This window comes from Clinocottus analis, unplaced genomic scaffold, assembly GCF_023055335.1.
Source record: "Clinocottus analis isolate CAN_PGR_092001 unplaced genomic scaffold, fCliAna1.0.p SCAF_18, whole genome shotgun sequence".
Lineage (NCBI taxonomy): Eukaryota > Metazoa > Chordata > Actinopteri > Perciformes > Cottidae > Clinocottus > Clinocottus analis.
The window spans coordinates 12,024,880-12,040,335 of record NW_027175909.1 but is presented as its reverse complement, the minus strand read 5'-3'; the positions used below and the strand labels follow the sequence as shown (position 1 = coordinate 12,040,335).

At 44.9% G+C, this 15,456-nt stretch overlaps 2 protein-coding genes across 3 annotated transcripts in view; one reads left to right on the top strand and one right to left on the bottom strand.

The window, feature by feature from the left end:
* Window positions 1–6,550, top strand: part of dlgap1b (discs, large (Drosophila) homolog-associated protein 1b) — an 80,036-nt gene extending 73,486 nt beyond the window's left edge. The window contains exons 9-12 of one of the 2 annotated variants that reach the window (XM_068581449.1): window positions 2,823–3,238; window positions 4,486–4,577; window positions 5,176–5,328; window positions 5,854–6,550. In XM_068581449.1, the coding sequence (XP_068437550.1) occupies window positions 2,823–3,238; window positions 4,486–4,577; window positions 5,176–5,328; window positions 5,854–6,072 (880 nt within the window). In that variant the 3' untranslated portion in view covers window positions 6,073–6,550. The other variant, XM_068581450.1, reaches the window with a different exon arrangement.
* A 3,237-nt stretch (window positions 6,551–9,787) lies between these two features.
* On the bottom strand, window positions 9,788–14,625 carry tgif1 (TGFB-induced factor homeobox 1). The gene is made up of 3 exons (XM_068581901.1): window positions 14,326–14,625; window positions 12,271–12,500; window positions 9,788–11,454 (listed from the first exon to the last, which is right to left on the bottom strand). Exons 1-3 carry the CDS (start codon window positions 14,339–14,341, stop codon window positions 10,762–10,764), a joined length of 939 nt encoding a protein of 312 aa, XP_068438002.1. The 5' UTR covers window positions 14,342–14,625; the 3' UTR covers window positions 9,788–10,761.
* Between the last annotated feature and the right edge of the window lie 831 nt (window positions 14,626–15,456).

Here is a 15,456-nt window from a genome sequence, read left to right as displayed (position 1 = left end):
GTGAGGGCTGAGTCCAGCACTTTATAACACACACACACACACACACACTTACACAGTGTCAGGGAATGTGAGGGGCTTTCTGAAAGGGGAGGTCTCAGCTGAGTGACCAAGCTCTGACTTCCCAGAGTAGCCAAGGCAAATATTAACTCACCCAGACACCTTCGAGTCTGCGGGGGCTTAGATGTTATGCAGCAATGCAGCTCGTGCATTTCTCTGGTTAATGTTTGGAGTAGGTGGGAGGGTATTGTGAGTGCATGTTTTGATTGTCTACCTGTTCGCTTGCATCTGTATGTGCGTGTGTGTGTTGGTCCGTGCATGTGCGTGTGTGTGTGTGTGTGTACCTGGGAGGTCTGGGCATGCTGCCCCCTACATTAGTTTCCCAGACAGCGAGAGTGCCAAACTCCTACAGGCTCGCTCCAGTGCTCAAACTGCCTTATTTGTGTCTGAGTCTGTTTGTGTGTATGTATGTGTGTGTGTGTGTGTGTGTTTGAGAGGGAGAGAGAGAGAGGAAGGGAGAGAGAGTCTTTATGTGCAGCAGTCGCAGGTCATAACCTCACCTCGCTGTTTGAACTAGGATTAAGTGAGAGGGAGAGAGCTGTTAAAGAGATGAACACAAGCAACAGCATGTTTATCTTGAGACAGACTTATTTCGATTATGAAATGTTGGGAGATTGAAACAAATCTATTTACGTATCGTATTTGTCTCTTAAAGATGTAAAAAGTCAACTTTAAAAATATATATATATATTTCTGTTTGTGTAGATTAACTTCATTTGATCACAAACATGCAAAAAGAGTTCAAATAACAATGAATAAATTGCGACGTACAAAAATGATCACCAAAAGGCTTTGCGGTCACAGGAGAAGTGGGACATTGCTCATGGTCCTACGACTAAACCATATGCACAACCATCTTGAAAAATCCACAGAAGGGACAGCGAGACCTCCCTGTCTTTTTATTTCCATCTTAACTCACTGGAGGTTTGTCATTACTGGAAGAAAACAAACAAGGAAAGAGCCTCTCATATGCGATGTTAAATGTCAAAAATGTGTTTTCTATCATCCAACATATCTCTCTGAGCTTGTTCCGGCACATCTTTCCCAAATAAAACATCAGGCTGTTTTTGTTGATGGAGACTTCAGCATTTTCTCATGTTCTGTGCACTTGAGAGGGAAGCAAATTCAATTTAAAACAAAAACTTTGAGGTTTTCGGGGCTCTCCGAAAGCTGCGGCATGAGGAATGCGAGACTCCACCTATGTTGTGATTTACAACTTTCCATCATGTTCGCCACATGAATGTAATGAGAACATGGACTTTCAGCATTTTTATGTGTGCTTTTATTTCCTTCCAGCAGACCTCCTTGACATTTTACAGTCTCCTCTCTCACATCGGCCGTTTCCCTTTAAATGCACTTCCTTGTTCTTTTGCCTTGTGTCTATTGATACGTCTGTCTTTCTGTCTGGGCTGTGTTTGGCCTTGCCCGTCTCTGCCCCTGCAGGAAGTTGTTAGCAGGCTGATAGAAAGCAGGCTGAGGTCATTAGAACCGAACACCTGCTCAGAGGAGTTACTCTTTAACTGCTCTCCACACACACTCACACTCATGGGCTGCTTGCATGTACACACAAAGCACACACACACACACACACACTGTTTGATCCTGCCGAAGTCACTCCCTTGTTCTCGCTCTCTCTCTCTCTTTTTTCTTCTGTTTTTTTTTTCACGGAAGAAGAGAGATGAATGAGAAAAGGGGAGGTTCGAGATGAATGGGTAGCTTCGAGGAGGAGTGTGCGTCCGGAGACGGGTCGAGACAGACATGATGGAGCTATGATCGTTTGTGTGTTGTCGCGCTGCAGGCAGGTCAAGCTGAGGTTCACGTGTGAGAGGACTGTGGGCAGGTTCGGATCAGAGTACAGCTCGCAGGCTGGCAAGTCAATCTTTTTTTTTTTCTGGCTTGGCAAAATTGTTTATCCCGTTTATTGACTGCAAAATAGTAAAATACGCAAACCTACACATGTATAGGTAACAGTCAGATGAGGAATGCTTCGTAAACCAGGATTTTAACGACATATAGGAGGACTGCTTTTCTTTTTATTCGCTCTGATTCCCGGTCCTCATGTATGCTGAGCAAAGTGTATCTCTTGTTTGCGCCCTGGCACATTTTTGTTTGTGTTAATAAAAGATGTGATTTGAGTCGTGTACTAATTTGAGTTGTAAACCATCCAGTCTGACCCACACTAACCCCAACACCAATGTCCCTCTAGGTGTGCCATTCATTATTGGGGTGGCGAGCTACTCTATAGAGAACATAGCACACTGTCTGTGTGGGTTGATTTAATCTTTGTATGTGTGTGTGTGTGTGTGTCTGTTGTTGCACATAGTGTGGAGGGACTTGGCAAAGGCTGTCCGACAGCAGCACAAAGCCTCTGAGCCAAATACGACATGGCACACACAGCTGTAGGAAGGGTTCCCAGGTGTGTGTGTGTGTGTGTGTGTGTGTGTGTGTGTGTGTGTGTGCGTGTGTGTGTGTGTGTGTGTGTGTGTGTGTGTGTGGGAGTGTGTGCTGTTTGTGCATCAGCACCAGAGCAGGGCTTGTGGTGCCACGGACGACTGCATACTCTGTTGCTTCTGAATGAGCCAGGTGATAAAACACACACACACACACACAAAGGACGTTCCACACTACAAAAGCTATTCATCGCTATCAGCGATGAAATGGCTGTGATCACTTCAACTACTGGGTGCATCTCCAAGAACTCCGTGTAAACAATCATGATTACCGCTAAAAGGGGATGCTAATGTGGTATTGCGTCCTCATCCTAGTTACCGCAGGATGACCCGCTCCAACAGCGTGACCACGGCGGTGCAGGCCGACCTCGACGACCCATCGGACGCCCCGGAGCTTCCGCCGCGTTACTTCGCCACCATGCCACGGCAGCTTTCCCGCGACGCCGCCTCTTCCACAGTCAGCATCCAGGGCTCGGGGAACCACTACCACGCTTGTGCCGCCGACGACTACGGGGAGGTGGGGTTCGACCCCTCAATCCTGCCCCCTCCGGACCCCTGGATGGACAGTGTGCCGGAGCCAGAGGCGGAGGCGCTGCAGGCCGTCGGCCGATCGGTGTGCCCCCCCGACGGCCGCTGGTTCCTCAAGTTGCTGCAGGCCGAGACGGAGCGTATGGAGGGCTGGTGTCGACAGATGGAGCAGGATGTGATGGAGAATGAGCTGCCTGATGAGAGTGAGTTGACTCATGAAGCTTAATGCCAAGATGATGAGATTATATTTTGTATCCTCTCCTCTGATTTGGAGGGTGCTGATATTCATGATATTGGACCACAATAGCTGCTTGTTCCTGTTTCGGGCCCTCTGGCCTGCACTGACATACCGTGCATACTTATCAATAGGCCGCTGCCGGGCCCAGCCACACATCTGTCCTTTAGACACACTGTATAATGAACTCTCACACAAACACAGTGACGGGGGTTCTCTCTCTCTGCTCCTCCCTGCAGGCAACTATTATTTGATCTTGATGTAACACAAATATGCACACGGCCGAGTATGTCTGCAAACGCACGTGAATATGTTTTATGCATACACACTCACTTGAACATACCGGACTGAGCAAATAAGCCTCGGGCAGCAGGCACTGTATTTATACCTGGCCTGCACAGCTGATTTCCAGTCTCACCGAAAATGTCATTGTTTATGCAGCTAGGGTGCTGTTACGGTTTCAGGCAAGATATTCTCTCACAAAACATGCTGAACAGGGAGTCTGTCTCAAGGTTATGTTTTCCAAAGTCCCACGCTACCATGTGCACACACACACACACACACACACACCCATCCTGAAGGAGTAAAACACTGTGTATCTGTAGTGCAGATTCATTACTGCTCCTCTCAGTTTCTGATCCCATTTTCCTTCACGCACACTAATGTATGCACTGACAGGTCCTCTCCACAGGGATATGTGAGTCAATAGGACGGATGGTGTCAGGTTATGCAGCACAATCTTGTTTATCTCGAATAGCAGTCCGCTGAACAGGCACAGTGAGAGAAATATATTGTAATAGTATATTCTTTTCGGAACTATCATTACTATTGAATTATTTTTGACACAGGGCATCAATGAAAGCAATTATTATGTCCCGCAAAAAAGGCATTTTTATTTTGCGTTTCCATATGGGATTGCTTTTTTTTACCCGTCTTTGGATTTAGAATTTCAGTGCATTTTTGTAATTATTTAATTTCTCCGAAGGATTTATGTTTCCGAGACGCACAGACAAAAAGACTCTAGCGTATCCTTTTCTGTTGCATCACAATTGCGCCCTCTCTGCTAGTGCTGCAACATGCCTGCAGTATGCGGTACTGTGAGTAATTGCATTGGGAATTGTGTGTGTGTGCACGCGCGTGTGTGTGTGTGTGTGTGTCTGTGTATGTGTGTGCTTGTGCGTGCATGCATGCATGTGCGTCTGTGTCTGTCTGCAGTCCTGGGGAAGATCCGCAGTGCAGTGGGGAGTGCCCAGCTGCTGATGTCCCAGAAGTTCCAGCAGTTCCGGGAGCTGTGTGAAGAGAATCTGGTATGTGTCACCTCATCCTCTGCATGCTTCCCCAGCCCTCCCCCCACAACACTGACATCATCCTGCACAAATCATCCTGACAGGACAAACCAGAGCTCATTTACTATGCAACTAGTGTAGAGTGTGCATCTGCACACCCTTACTGTCCTTCACACACAAAACATGGAACCTGCTGTGTGGAAACCACAGTGTGTCTAGTGTATCTATCTGTATTAAAGATGGTAAAATCTTTTTATTGCATAGGTTTTTGCATGTCTAAATGTTTTAACTACCTCTGATGCATAATTTATCTATTATAACAACAATATAAATACAATTTGTGAACTGAAATTTGTCCGTATTCATACTGTTTGTAAAGCAGTGGACAACTATAATTACAATATGATAATTTAACACATAGACTGACAAATTGATATGCCAAATTACCTCAATATGCAATCCATTCACTTGAAAGCCAAATCTGTGATTTGTGCAGTTTTGCTAAAACTGAGTTGTTGGATTGCAACAGTAGCTTTCCAAAAACCTGTGATAAGCATATACATATTATTGTTTGTATGCTATGTGTGTTCTTTTTTAAGATTACATTTTTGTGTGTCAGAACCCAAACGCAAACCCACGGCCCATCTCCCAGGACCTGGCAGGTTTTTGGGACATGCTCCAGCTGTCTATCGAGAACATTAGCCTGAAGTTTGATGAACTCCACCAACTCAAAGCCAACAACTGGAAACCTCTGACCCCACCAGAAATCCAGGTGCAACATCACATCACCAATATCAAATCCATCCAGTGTCAAATTTAGTCTTGGAATGCTTTACTAACCCGCATGCTATCTGCTGTCATTGTTGTATACTTTACATTGTAAGTCTGGATGATTGACAGCTAAGCTTTGTTGTAGCATGCAGACATGTGTTGCATACTGTCACGTTGCCTGCCTGACGTCACCACTTGTATTTGTGTTTGTTTTATCTTGTTGTCGACAGTGAGCTGCTTTTGAGAAGCCACACTACCTGCCATGCACCGTTGGGGCCTGTCCGTCTCCAATGGTCACTTTTACCTCAGACAATGGCCACCGCCGTGCTTACCCCACACAAATGGCTGCCACTGTGAACCATAACCTTATTCAAAGTTGCATGCACATTATGCCGACAAAAGCTGCGCCGCTCTGTCTAACCCTTACGCGAGCTGGCTGCAGTTGTGTTGCTCCTCACTGTGTTTAGCTGCAGCTGGCCATGAGGACTCAGTGGTCTTTCATTAAGACTTTGTCATTCCTGTCCAGGAGAGAAGGATGCCGCCTCCTGTGCCAAAGAAGCCCCTGAAGGGCCACCACCCTTCCCTGGCTAGGGACCGCTCGCTGGAGAGCTCTGAGCGCCAGCGTCTGGAGGCTCGCAAGCGCCTGCTAGCTGCCAAACGTGCCGCGTCGGTTCGGCAGAGCTCTGCTACAGAGAGCGCTGACAGTATCGAGATCTATATCCCAGAGGCTCAGACCAGACTATGAGACACACAGATGCATGTACCCACACACATGCCCGATACACTGTTCCATACACACTAAAAGCACTGAATGGTAAGGCTAGGGTGCTAACATAACATAATCACATTTTTTGCAGACTTCCCAGATCACTGTGGGATTAGTCACAATGGAAGAAGAACAACGAAATGTACATTTACAGCATTTATTTATTCATTTATTTATTGATCAACCCCCCCCCCCCCCCCTCCATCTTCATTTCCTTCTCCCAGCTTTGATGTAGCAGTCCCTATTCACTTACAAATATGTATCGTATCCCTTTTTTAAGTGGCCTGATATTACAAAAGTGTAGCACAGCAGTGATGCTTCACATTATTATGTTTCAAGTGCTGAAAATCAGAGATAAACAGGGAAGGAACATGCATGTTCATGTGGAGTGTGTGTGTGTGTGTGTGTGTGTGTGTGTGTGTGTGTGTGTGTGTGTGTGTGTGGGTGTGTGTGTGTGTGCATATACATGCAAACACATTAAACGAGTGATAAATTGTATCTGATCTGCTCAGATCAAATGTATCAAATCTATTGGTAAGACCAGACCTGACCTATTGACTCATATTTAAGATCAATTATGTATGCCTATTTTGTTTTGATATTTGTATAAAACCCCGTGATCGGAGTTGTTATTGAGGGCAAACATTATGAAATAAGATGATGGGGAAAGGAAATCTACTGTGTCACAATTCGCCCTCCGTCTGCAAACGGGCCAATCCCTGTAACAAAGGTCAAGAGGTCAGATTTTGCTCCTCCAGGTGAGGCGAAGTGGCCAATGAGCCTGTGGTTCCTGCAAATATTGCAATTTACTGAAAGAATCACTCTTTGAAAATGCCACAAAGCTCATCTCTGTGTGCGAGTGTCTGTGTGTGGTATGATTCAGATGTTCATTTCAAAAGTGCTTCCTATTTTTCTAGGTCTAATAAATCCTAGTTTTAATTGAACATTAAAGCTAGCAGTAGCAACAAACTGTAAACAAACCACCTATCTTGTCTCATCATGACAAAAACATGTTTGTATAAAGATCATACAGTATAATGACGCGGCACGCATGCAGACACAAGATAACTGATATTTTTTGTCATTTTTAAACAGGTTTAATCCTTTCTTATGTTGCTTTTAAACTATTCGGTGTTACAGGCATTGCTAAAATACGGATATTTGGCACAACACTGGTAGTTGTACTGTATTTCATTACGTCATTTTCAGACAAGAGAGGTTTATTGACAGTAGTGAGACTAAAGGACTGAAAAGGGACTATTTTCTCCTCACTGTGTGTGCACTATCTCTGCCTCCAAATGAAGCAATTATTTGAAGGTCATACAAAAAAAAGATTCAATTTCTAATATTTTGTATTCATGTTTAATTTATTGATTAGGAGTACAATGACTGTTTATTGACATTGTGACTTATTATGCACTGACAACAAGGCCCTTATACTGTGTTTATTTTTTTATTTATGTTGATTCTTTAGCATGACAGGCACCTTTTTTTGTCTTTTCTGTTTCAGTGATCAGCCTTAATTTCTAATATGATAGTCGAGCACAACAGCAGTCTCAGGGGAAGACGTGTACGTATGTGTGTGTGTGTGTGTGTGTGAGAGAGAGAGAGAGTGTGACTGACTTCATGTGACTGTATGTGACCCCTGGCTTTGTCTCTTACTGTATATAAAACCCCAGTCACCAGGATCGGCCATGATGGTAAACATGGGATTAGTATCCATGCCATCTTTTTGAACGATGCTCCTTTTGAACATCTCAGCCCTAATTACTTTAACGTAACAAGGTGTTTATGTCAGCTGCTTGAATGTGGAGACAATCCTAAGCCAGTTTACCATCACATACTTGTTTTGATAACAGAATAGCCAGACGTTGGTGTGTAATTTGATTCTCTGTATTGATCTGACAAAGTTTTGTGCCATTGGATAACTATAGGGATGGATATATTCCTGCTATTTGTCCCAGTAAAACATCTACCTGATGTTTTCATCTGGAGACGTTTGTGAAGGAACTCAAGTGATGAAGTAACTGTTCAGTATGATTTGTATTTCCTTTAGTTGGTCGATATAAAGTAAAGAGAGGATGCATACAAGTAGTAATAATTCAAACTTATTGCCATTTCATGTAGATGAAGGTTATTTTAGTATTTTTTACTTTGGAACTTGTATTTGAATTGTCTGTCAAATGATTGACTACCTATTTATGATATTAACATATCAATATAATGCTCCTGGTATAGCAGGGAGATAGAAACCAGAATGTTGGATTGTGGTTAATTGCTAAACTCTAAAGACACTCCAGCAATCCTGAAGCTTGTTATGTAGTTATATTCAGAGAAAAACGTTCAAATCAACATTTGTACATACATGAATGTTTCCCTATGTAAATGTCAAGAAAAACCCTCCAAACAAATAACCTATTAAACAAATATACATTTTGTAATTCATGTTATTACACTGTTGATGTTATGGCACGTGTATGAGCTCTTATCAGCATTAAAAAAAATATATCATTGCCATCATTTTGTTGTGTTTCTTTCACTGTCTCCACATGTGTTTTCAATTGGAATATAATTAAACAGATTACAAGGCCGACTTGGTGTGTTTTTAGGGCATTCCCCTTCCGCAGGGGCGGGCCCCCATAATTAGACAGCACTTTTGGCCTTGGCCCTGACGCTCCTGTACATGCAGCTTCTGGTGATTCGTCATTTATACATCAGTCATGCTGATGGGAGGCATCCTGACCTCAGTGGGCAGAGTTCAAGAGAAGGGGGAATGGGGGGGACGGAAATGGGTTTCGTATTTGTGTAAAGCTTGGCCCAGGGTCAGTCTACCTCTCAGAGGGCCCACCATGATGGGCTACAACTGCCCACTGTGGCCCCGGAGCTCTGTTTAAACCCGTATTAGTGATTACATCCCCACGTTTGAACCCAACCTCCACCACAAGAGCTGTCACTTCTGACAGAGGCAACGTCTGATGAACAGTGAAAAACTCGCTCCAGCTGAACTTACTCGCGTATAACATGTTGTTTTTTTAATTATATCACTTTGAAAATAGCCGTTTTGGATCCAAACACATACTATAAGCTTGCTAATAAGTGAGAATAAGCTTCTGATAGTTCCTGGGGTCTTTTTAATTAAACCCTAAACACAACCTCAGCAAAGGTTCCTTTTTCTTTCAAGAGTAATAAAAGACAACACATTCTATTGAGGCCAATGGAGAAGCTTTAGCGGGACCAGGAGGGAACAGCTGTCCTCCTCGCCTTGAACGAGCCAGCGCACTCCGTTGTAAGCTGACTTACATTGACTCTATTGAGATGCAGGCACACATAAAGCCCCTTTGGCAAGAAACTGTTGACGTCTGCCATTTGCTCGTGTTAATTTATGCAGGATTATGCTAATTGGCAAGAGCTGTTGTAAACCTCTCACACACAGGAATGTCTCTGAATGCCCAACGGTAGCCTGTGGAAAGACACGAACACTATACTATTTCTGCTTCTTTTATTTACAGAGCATTCTCACTTAATACGCTATCCGTATCCTTAAGGGATGAATCAGTAATCTCCCCAAAGTTCAGGAGGATTTACAAGAACTGTATGAATGTGCTCGATCTGAGTGATCCACAGGGAAGGGGAGCGGGATACCAAAAGATCAAATCTGAGATGTAGAAAAACAAAACTTTATTTGAATCCCATGTGACCCCTATTTGCCACAAACATTGCACAGTATGAAAAGAAATCACATCATTGGGCATCCTGTCACATTAACTATACACATGGTCCTATTATACATGAAAAATGCTTTTTTGGTGATTTCAAAATTGCTGTCTTCGTCAGGTTGTAAAACAGCAACTGCAGAAAAGACATCTGTAGTGTTTAATTTTCCAGTCCACTGGCCGTCGTTTTTTCGCTGAGTGATGGGATGAAGGCTCAGACTAAGAACCTGCTACATTGGTCATCTGAAATATCCCTTGGTGGGGGAAGAAAGAAAGAAAAAAAAAAGCATAGGGGTTTTTCTTTTAAAATAGCTAAAAGTAAATTACAAAATCAAAACTATACTTATACTCATGGAAACGCATAACATGTACTACAGTAGTGAATAAGTTTGTCATAGATGCTGAGAACAAAGTATATGTTTAAGACACTGAGATGACCTTCCTCTGCCTTTAGTGTGCAAACAAACATGGCAGACTAATCATGAAATGTAAAAGAGTAAACGTGTGTGGATGCGACCAATCTGTGCGATTGGTCTCTGAAGGAGGGCCGATTCCAGCTCATTCTCCGCTTTCTAAAATGATATACAGTATAATGGAAAGACATAAGACGGGCAGCATTTCTCGGATAACATTTTTGGTCCCTGTGTGCAAATAAGATACACATGTAAATACATACGCATGTATGTGAAATGAATAAAGAACTTACAGCCAAGGCACCTCGATACAGTTTTTTTTTTCAATAAAAAAACATCCTCATCAATTTGATTGGTATACCAAAAATAGAAATGATCAGGCTTTTATGTGGATTTGTTCTCTGTCGCGTGCAGACAAGTCACTGAACTCTGAGGAGTTCCCTAGTCGAGACACAAAGTCAGTCTCTAATCCCTCTTCTTCTTCTTCTTCTTCTTCTTCTTCTTCTGTTCTTCTTCTTCTTCTTCTTCTTCTTCTTTCACTTTTAGGAGACCAGCTGTTTGGCTTGCAGCTCCATCTCTGCAGCCCGCTTGAGGGCCACATCCACCAGGAGCTGGAAGCCGCTGAAGTCTTGCGTGAGGTCTGGAGGGGTGGGGGGAGGGGTGTTGAAGAGCCCGCTGCGGGGGCTCAGGTTGCCCTCCATGCCGGTGCCGCCGAGGATTGTGGTAGTGGTGGTGGTGGTGGAGGTGGAGGTGGGGAGAGGCTTGCCGCCCTGCCCTTCATCCTGGCACCTGAGCAGCGCCTGGACCTGTGCAGCCTGCAACAGCTCAGCCGCCATGTCACAGTTCATTCCCGGCGCCGGCGGGTGGGAGGCGGTCGGGCTTCCCTGCATTGCGGCGGTGACAGTGGTGTGACAGATGACAGACGGGCGGGTGGGCACGAGCCCCGGGGAGGGGCACAGAGAGGTTGGAGAGGGTGTGGAGGGAGACTCCGCCTTCCTCAGGACGCCGGGCGCAGCGGATTCGAAGCTGGAGGGATGGAGAACGCGTTTGTCGTAGCTCTCCTCCGTACCGCCTGCCGGGCTGCTGCTGTGTTTCGGGGACTGGGAGCTGTCGGAGAAGCTGTCGCCTGCTTTGCTGCCTTTCCTGGATATGGTGAACTGGTTTGGATCTTTGCCGTCTTTCCTGAGCATCTCCGGAAGAAGTCGCCGCCGTGCGTTGATGAACCAGTTGCACACCTGGAGGAGACAACCAACAACAACAAAAAAACAAAAAAAAGAGAATGCCGTGAGAAAGTTGCATTCACATCTCTCACTTATGTTCTGCCATGCAATTTAAAAAAAAGAGAAAATCTGCTGGTACACTTATCCCCAGGTGCAGATTGCACCTGTGTTTTCAAAAGGGAAATCAAAATGAAACACCCTCCTCCCCCCGCCCACCCCGCTCTACTTCATACCAGAGGCTATATATTTTACACCCTTAGCATTTTCAGCAGTGCAGGAATAAATAAAATCAGACCAAAGATGCGGATAACTCAAAAGTATGAGAAGCTAATCATTAACTTTCAACAAAAAGTCCAGTTTGGAATTCGTAATCCCGCACTCAAAAGATTCTTCAATAAAAAGTAATCTCCTTTGTCATAGCAGTAATCACGGCCATCGCTCTTCTCTTTCCCTCAGTTCTCCAGGCTAGTCGTAACTAGCTCAGCTCTAACCATGTAAATGACTCTGCATTGTTCCCAGACAGCTGGGATGGAAAGGGGCTGGAGGGAGGGAAATTCCTGTCCAAGTGCCTCAGCCCACAGCACACAGGGAGTGAGTTTACTCACGTTGTCTCAGACTTTAATGTTGCAACATCAAGCTGCTTTGGATGACCTTCAATTCACTGATGTGCCGTGCTTGTGTTTGTCATCTAGACAGGAAATGATTCAGTCGAGCTGACACTTGCTTCCCCTCGACTTTTACAGTGATGTGTTTACGCTCGAAGGGCTCAGTGGAGGCAAAAGCTGAGACAATCTTATCTTTTCTTTTTTTCTCTTCCTTTTAGGTCCATACCTGTAGTGTGGAGAGCTGAGTCTGCTTTGACAGGAGGGCTTTCTCTTGCTCAGACGGGTAAGCGTTGTAGCGGTGCTCGTACAGCCAGTCCCTCAGGATCTGAACAGACTCCTTGGGCAGATTTCCCCGCCGTTTCCTCTTCCCGCTGCTCCCCGAGCTGGACGACAGATCCAGGGGGGCGTCCACGCTGTCCTCGTCGTCCGTCTCGCTGCCCGACAGCATCATCAAACCTGCGCACGCGGGGAGACAAGTGGCATGGTGAAAAAAAAAAAAAAAAACCGAGACAAAAGAATATGTATCCTCTTATGTCAGCCACCCCGTTGCCAGTCTCCCAGCCGCTCTGCCGCATCCGTTCGCATAAACACAAGCTGTCTGGGAGGCAGCTGATGTGTCAGAAGCAAGCTGTCAAGTTCAGCCATGTGATTCATATAAGGAGCGAGGGGAGGAGGAGGTGGGAGCGAGAGAGGGGAAGAGGAGGAGGGGGCACGTCACAAAGGCTGGTCTGATGCTGTGTCAGTTATAAAACCTGCCTCAACAAATACAAGCCAGGTCTATTGCACACTGGGAGCACACGTTGCATGCTTGGATAAGTGAAGCACACCGGGCTGACCACAAGAACAATCCCAGTATGAAGGGAGATTATGTTTTGAAGAAAAGCAGCAGTGGGTTGTTGTTGTTTTTTTTTTGCAAAGATTATACACAGTTGGCCGTTTTAAGCATGTCTCATCAAAGTCAGTCATGATCAAACAGGATTTAAGCCTCTGACTTGTATTGAAAGGGAGGGAAATGCATCTGCTTCATGAACTATCAAAACTTTGATCTGATTTTTTTGGTCAGAAATGTGTCTGTTTTTAGTGTAGTTTTCAATCAAAAGAACATGTATATAAATAGAAACATGTTGTTTTTTTTGTGCTGTTGGTAGTATCCATGTGCACTGTTTACACATGGGTGCTACGCCGGCTGCCCAGACTCCATTAAGACATTGCAGAAACGAGAGTCAGGGGGCATTTAATCCAAGTCTGCTCGGAGGCAAACTGGTGCGAAAGCAGCAAGAAAGTTCCCAAGTCTGAGCGGCCAACAGGATGAGGTAATTACGTAGGCTGGAGCGAGGGGAAGGGGGAGGGGAGACCTGTTGCAAATCAGCGTCTCCAGACTAAACAAAAGAATCCAGTCCTGCGTGCTTCTTTGTATGCGATTCAAAAGTTTCTACACGCAAAAAGCTACGAGTTCGCCACAAACTTCGCTCCCTTCGAAATGTCGAAGTTTAAACCGAGCGGGTGGAGAGTAGGTTTTTTTAAAAAAAGACTTCGAAAAAAAAAGGGACTGGTTTTTGTAAGTTGAAGGAACTTGTAAGGGGGTTTTCTATTGTGTGTGTGTGTGTGTGCGCGCTGCACCACGAGGTCCGCCAGTGTAACAAGGCAACAGCAACTTCCCACAATGGGGTCAGGGCGGTTATGAGCCCACTGTTAGGTTTTATATAGTGTTTAAACTAAATACGCGGCGGAGGGATACAACATGTTAGCCATAGATACGAAAACAAGCTTGGCCGTGGCGTAAATGCAACACTTTCGGAGTCTTGAAGTCACAACAACAGCCACAACTTTGACTCCAACCATCACTTTCCACTAAACTTCGACACAAATGTAGCGGCCGTGCCTCCATCGAGCTCGAGCTCAAACTGAAAGCGAGCCGCCTTCCCATTAACTTTTGGACGGCTTTTTCTTTTTTTCTTTTTTTTTACCTCCCTTTCTTCCTGGAGGCTCCTGAAGTTTTAGCCCAATTCCACCGTGACGAGGAAAACAATGCGCATGGCGAAACAGTCTGCATGTTATTGTGCCGAAACTTGAATCCAAAACCTCTCCAAAATGACGAGCGAACGTAGCTTTAATCGACTTTTGATATCGCGCCCAGCACATGGCAGAAAAGCCCCCTGTCATGTCTGGAGAGGAAACAATAGACTGCATGGTTTGCTTAGGAGCGGAAATCGCTCCGATAAATGTCTCTGGGTATCTAAACTCGTTTCGACTTTATTTCTCTCACAAGCATCCAACCTACCCTTTTTCGTCTTCATTTCCTCCAGCAAATGCCCACTTTTTCCTCGTCGAGCGCAGAAGAAAATTGCCTTTGTGTCAGTGCGGTGCTTTTCCTCTTTTCTCCAGATATCCACAGCGCGTGTATCCGAATATCCGAAAAATCCTTATTCATCAAAACTCGCTTCTTCTTCCCCCCCTTTTTTTTTTAAAAAAAACAACAAGAAATGAGGTCTTTCTTTTCTTCTGGTCGTCCTTGTTTGGAGACGGGAAGGGGGTGGGGGGGTTACCTGAGATCTCTGCGTCCCTTCGGCTCAAAGCCCTTTTCTCATTGACTGTGTGTTTGATCCTGAGACTGGGTGACAGCTATCTTTGACAGCTGCGTGACTCAACGCACGGAGATCCTCCCACCGCGGAGAGGGCAGAGGGGGGAAAAAAAAAAAATCTGTGACATCAGCATGGCTTGTTCCACTGACATGGATACAGTCTAGCGAGGCTGTTACTGCTGCAGACCCCCCCCATACACAAAACACAAAACCAAACAAACACCAACACCTTGTGTATTAAATGATAAACCACAGAAAGGCGGTGGTTTAGGCGGGCGGCCCGAGTGACAACAACAATAACAACAACAGGCTGCTGGAGAGCACTGCGGACCTCGTGGTAACACACAAATAACAACCGCGATGAACTATCACAACGTTATTGATTATGCTTTGAGGGCTTATTGTGACGTGTGGTGTGTCCGCGTGGTATTTGGTATTGATATTATCGCGTTTTGTGTATTTTTTTTATTTTTTAAATCTCCTTTTGGTGTCACTTCAGTAGCGATTGTGTAGCCCGTTACACGTCGCGAAGAAGTGTGTGTGCTATTTAAATGAAAATCCACGTCGTATCCCTGTATTATTGTGTATAACAACAAGTGACCCATATTCTGTTTAGCGATACTAGAAAATGCTGTGTTTACTGCACTTTTCCCTCCAACGTTGTCCCCATGCGGCTCATCGTGCTGAATCCCTGAAGCCACAGATTCACTTTTTTTTCTCTCCTTGTGGTTTTTGTTAATTTCCTTTTTAAATGTTAACATTATCTAATGGACTGTGGTTCCAATTTCTCTCGGGAATGAGAACATGTGTAAAACCAGTATAGGTCTATG

What these genes read in the sequence shown, in the direction of transcription:
- tgif1 (XM_068581901.1), bottom strand. An exon ending in CTCAGCTCTCCACACTACAG is followed by an intron (nt 11,455 to 12,270) that starts GTATGGACCTAA and finishes TGTCTCCTCCAG; the next exon opens with GTGTGCAACTGGTTCATCAA.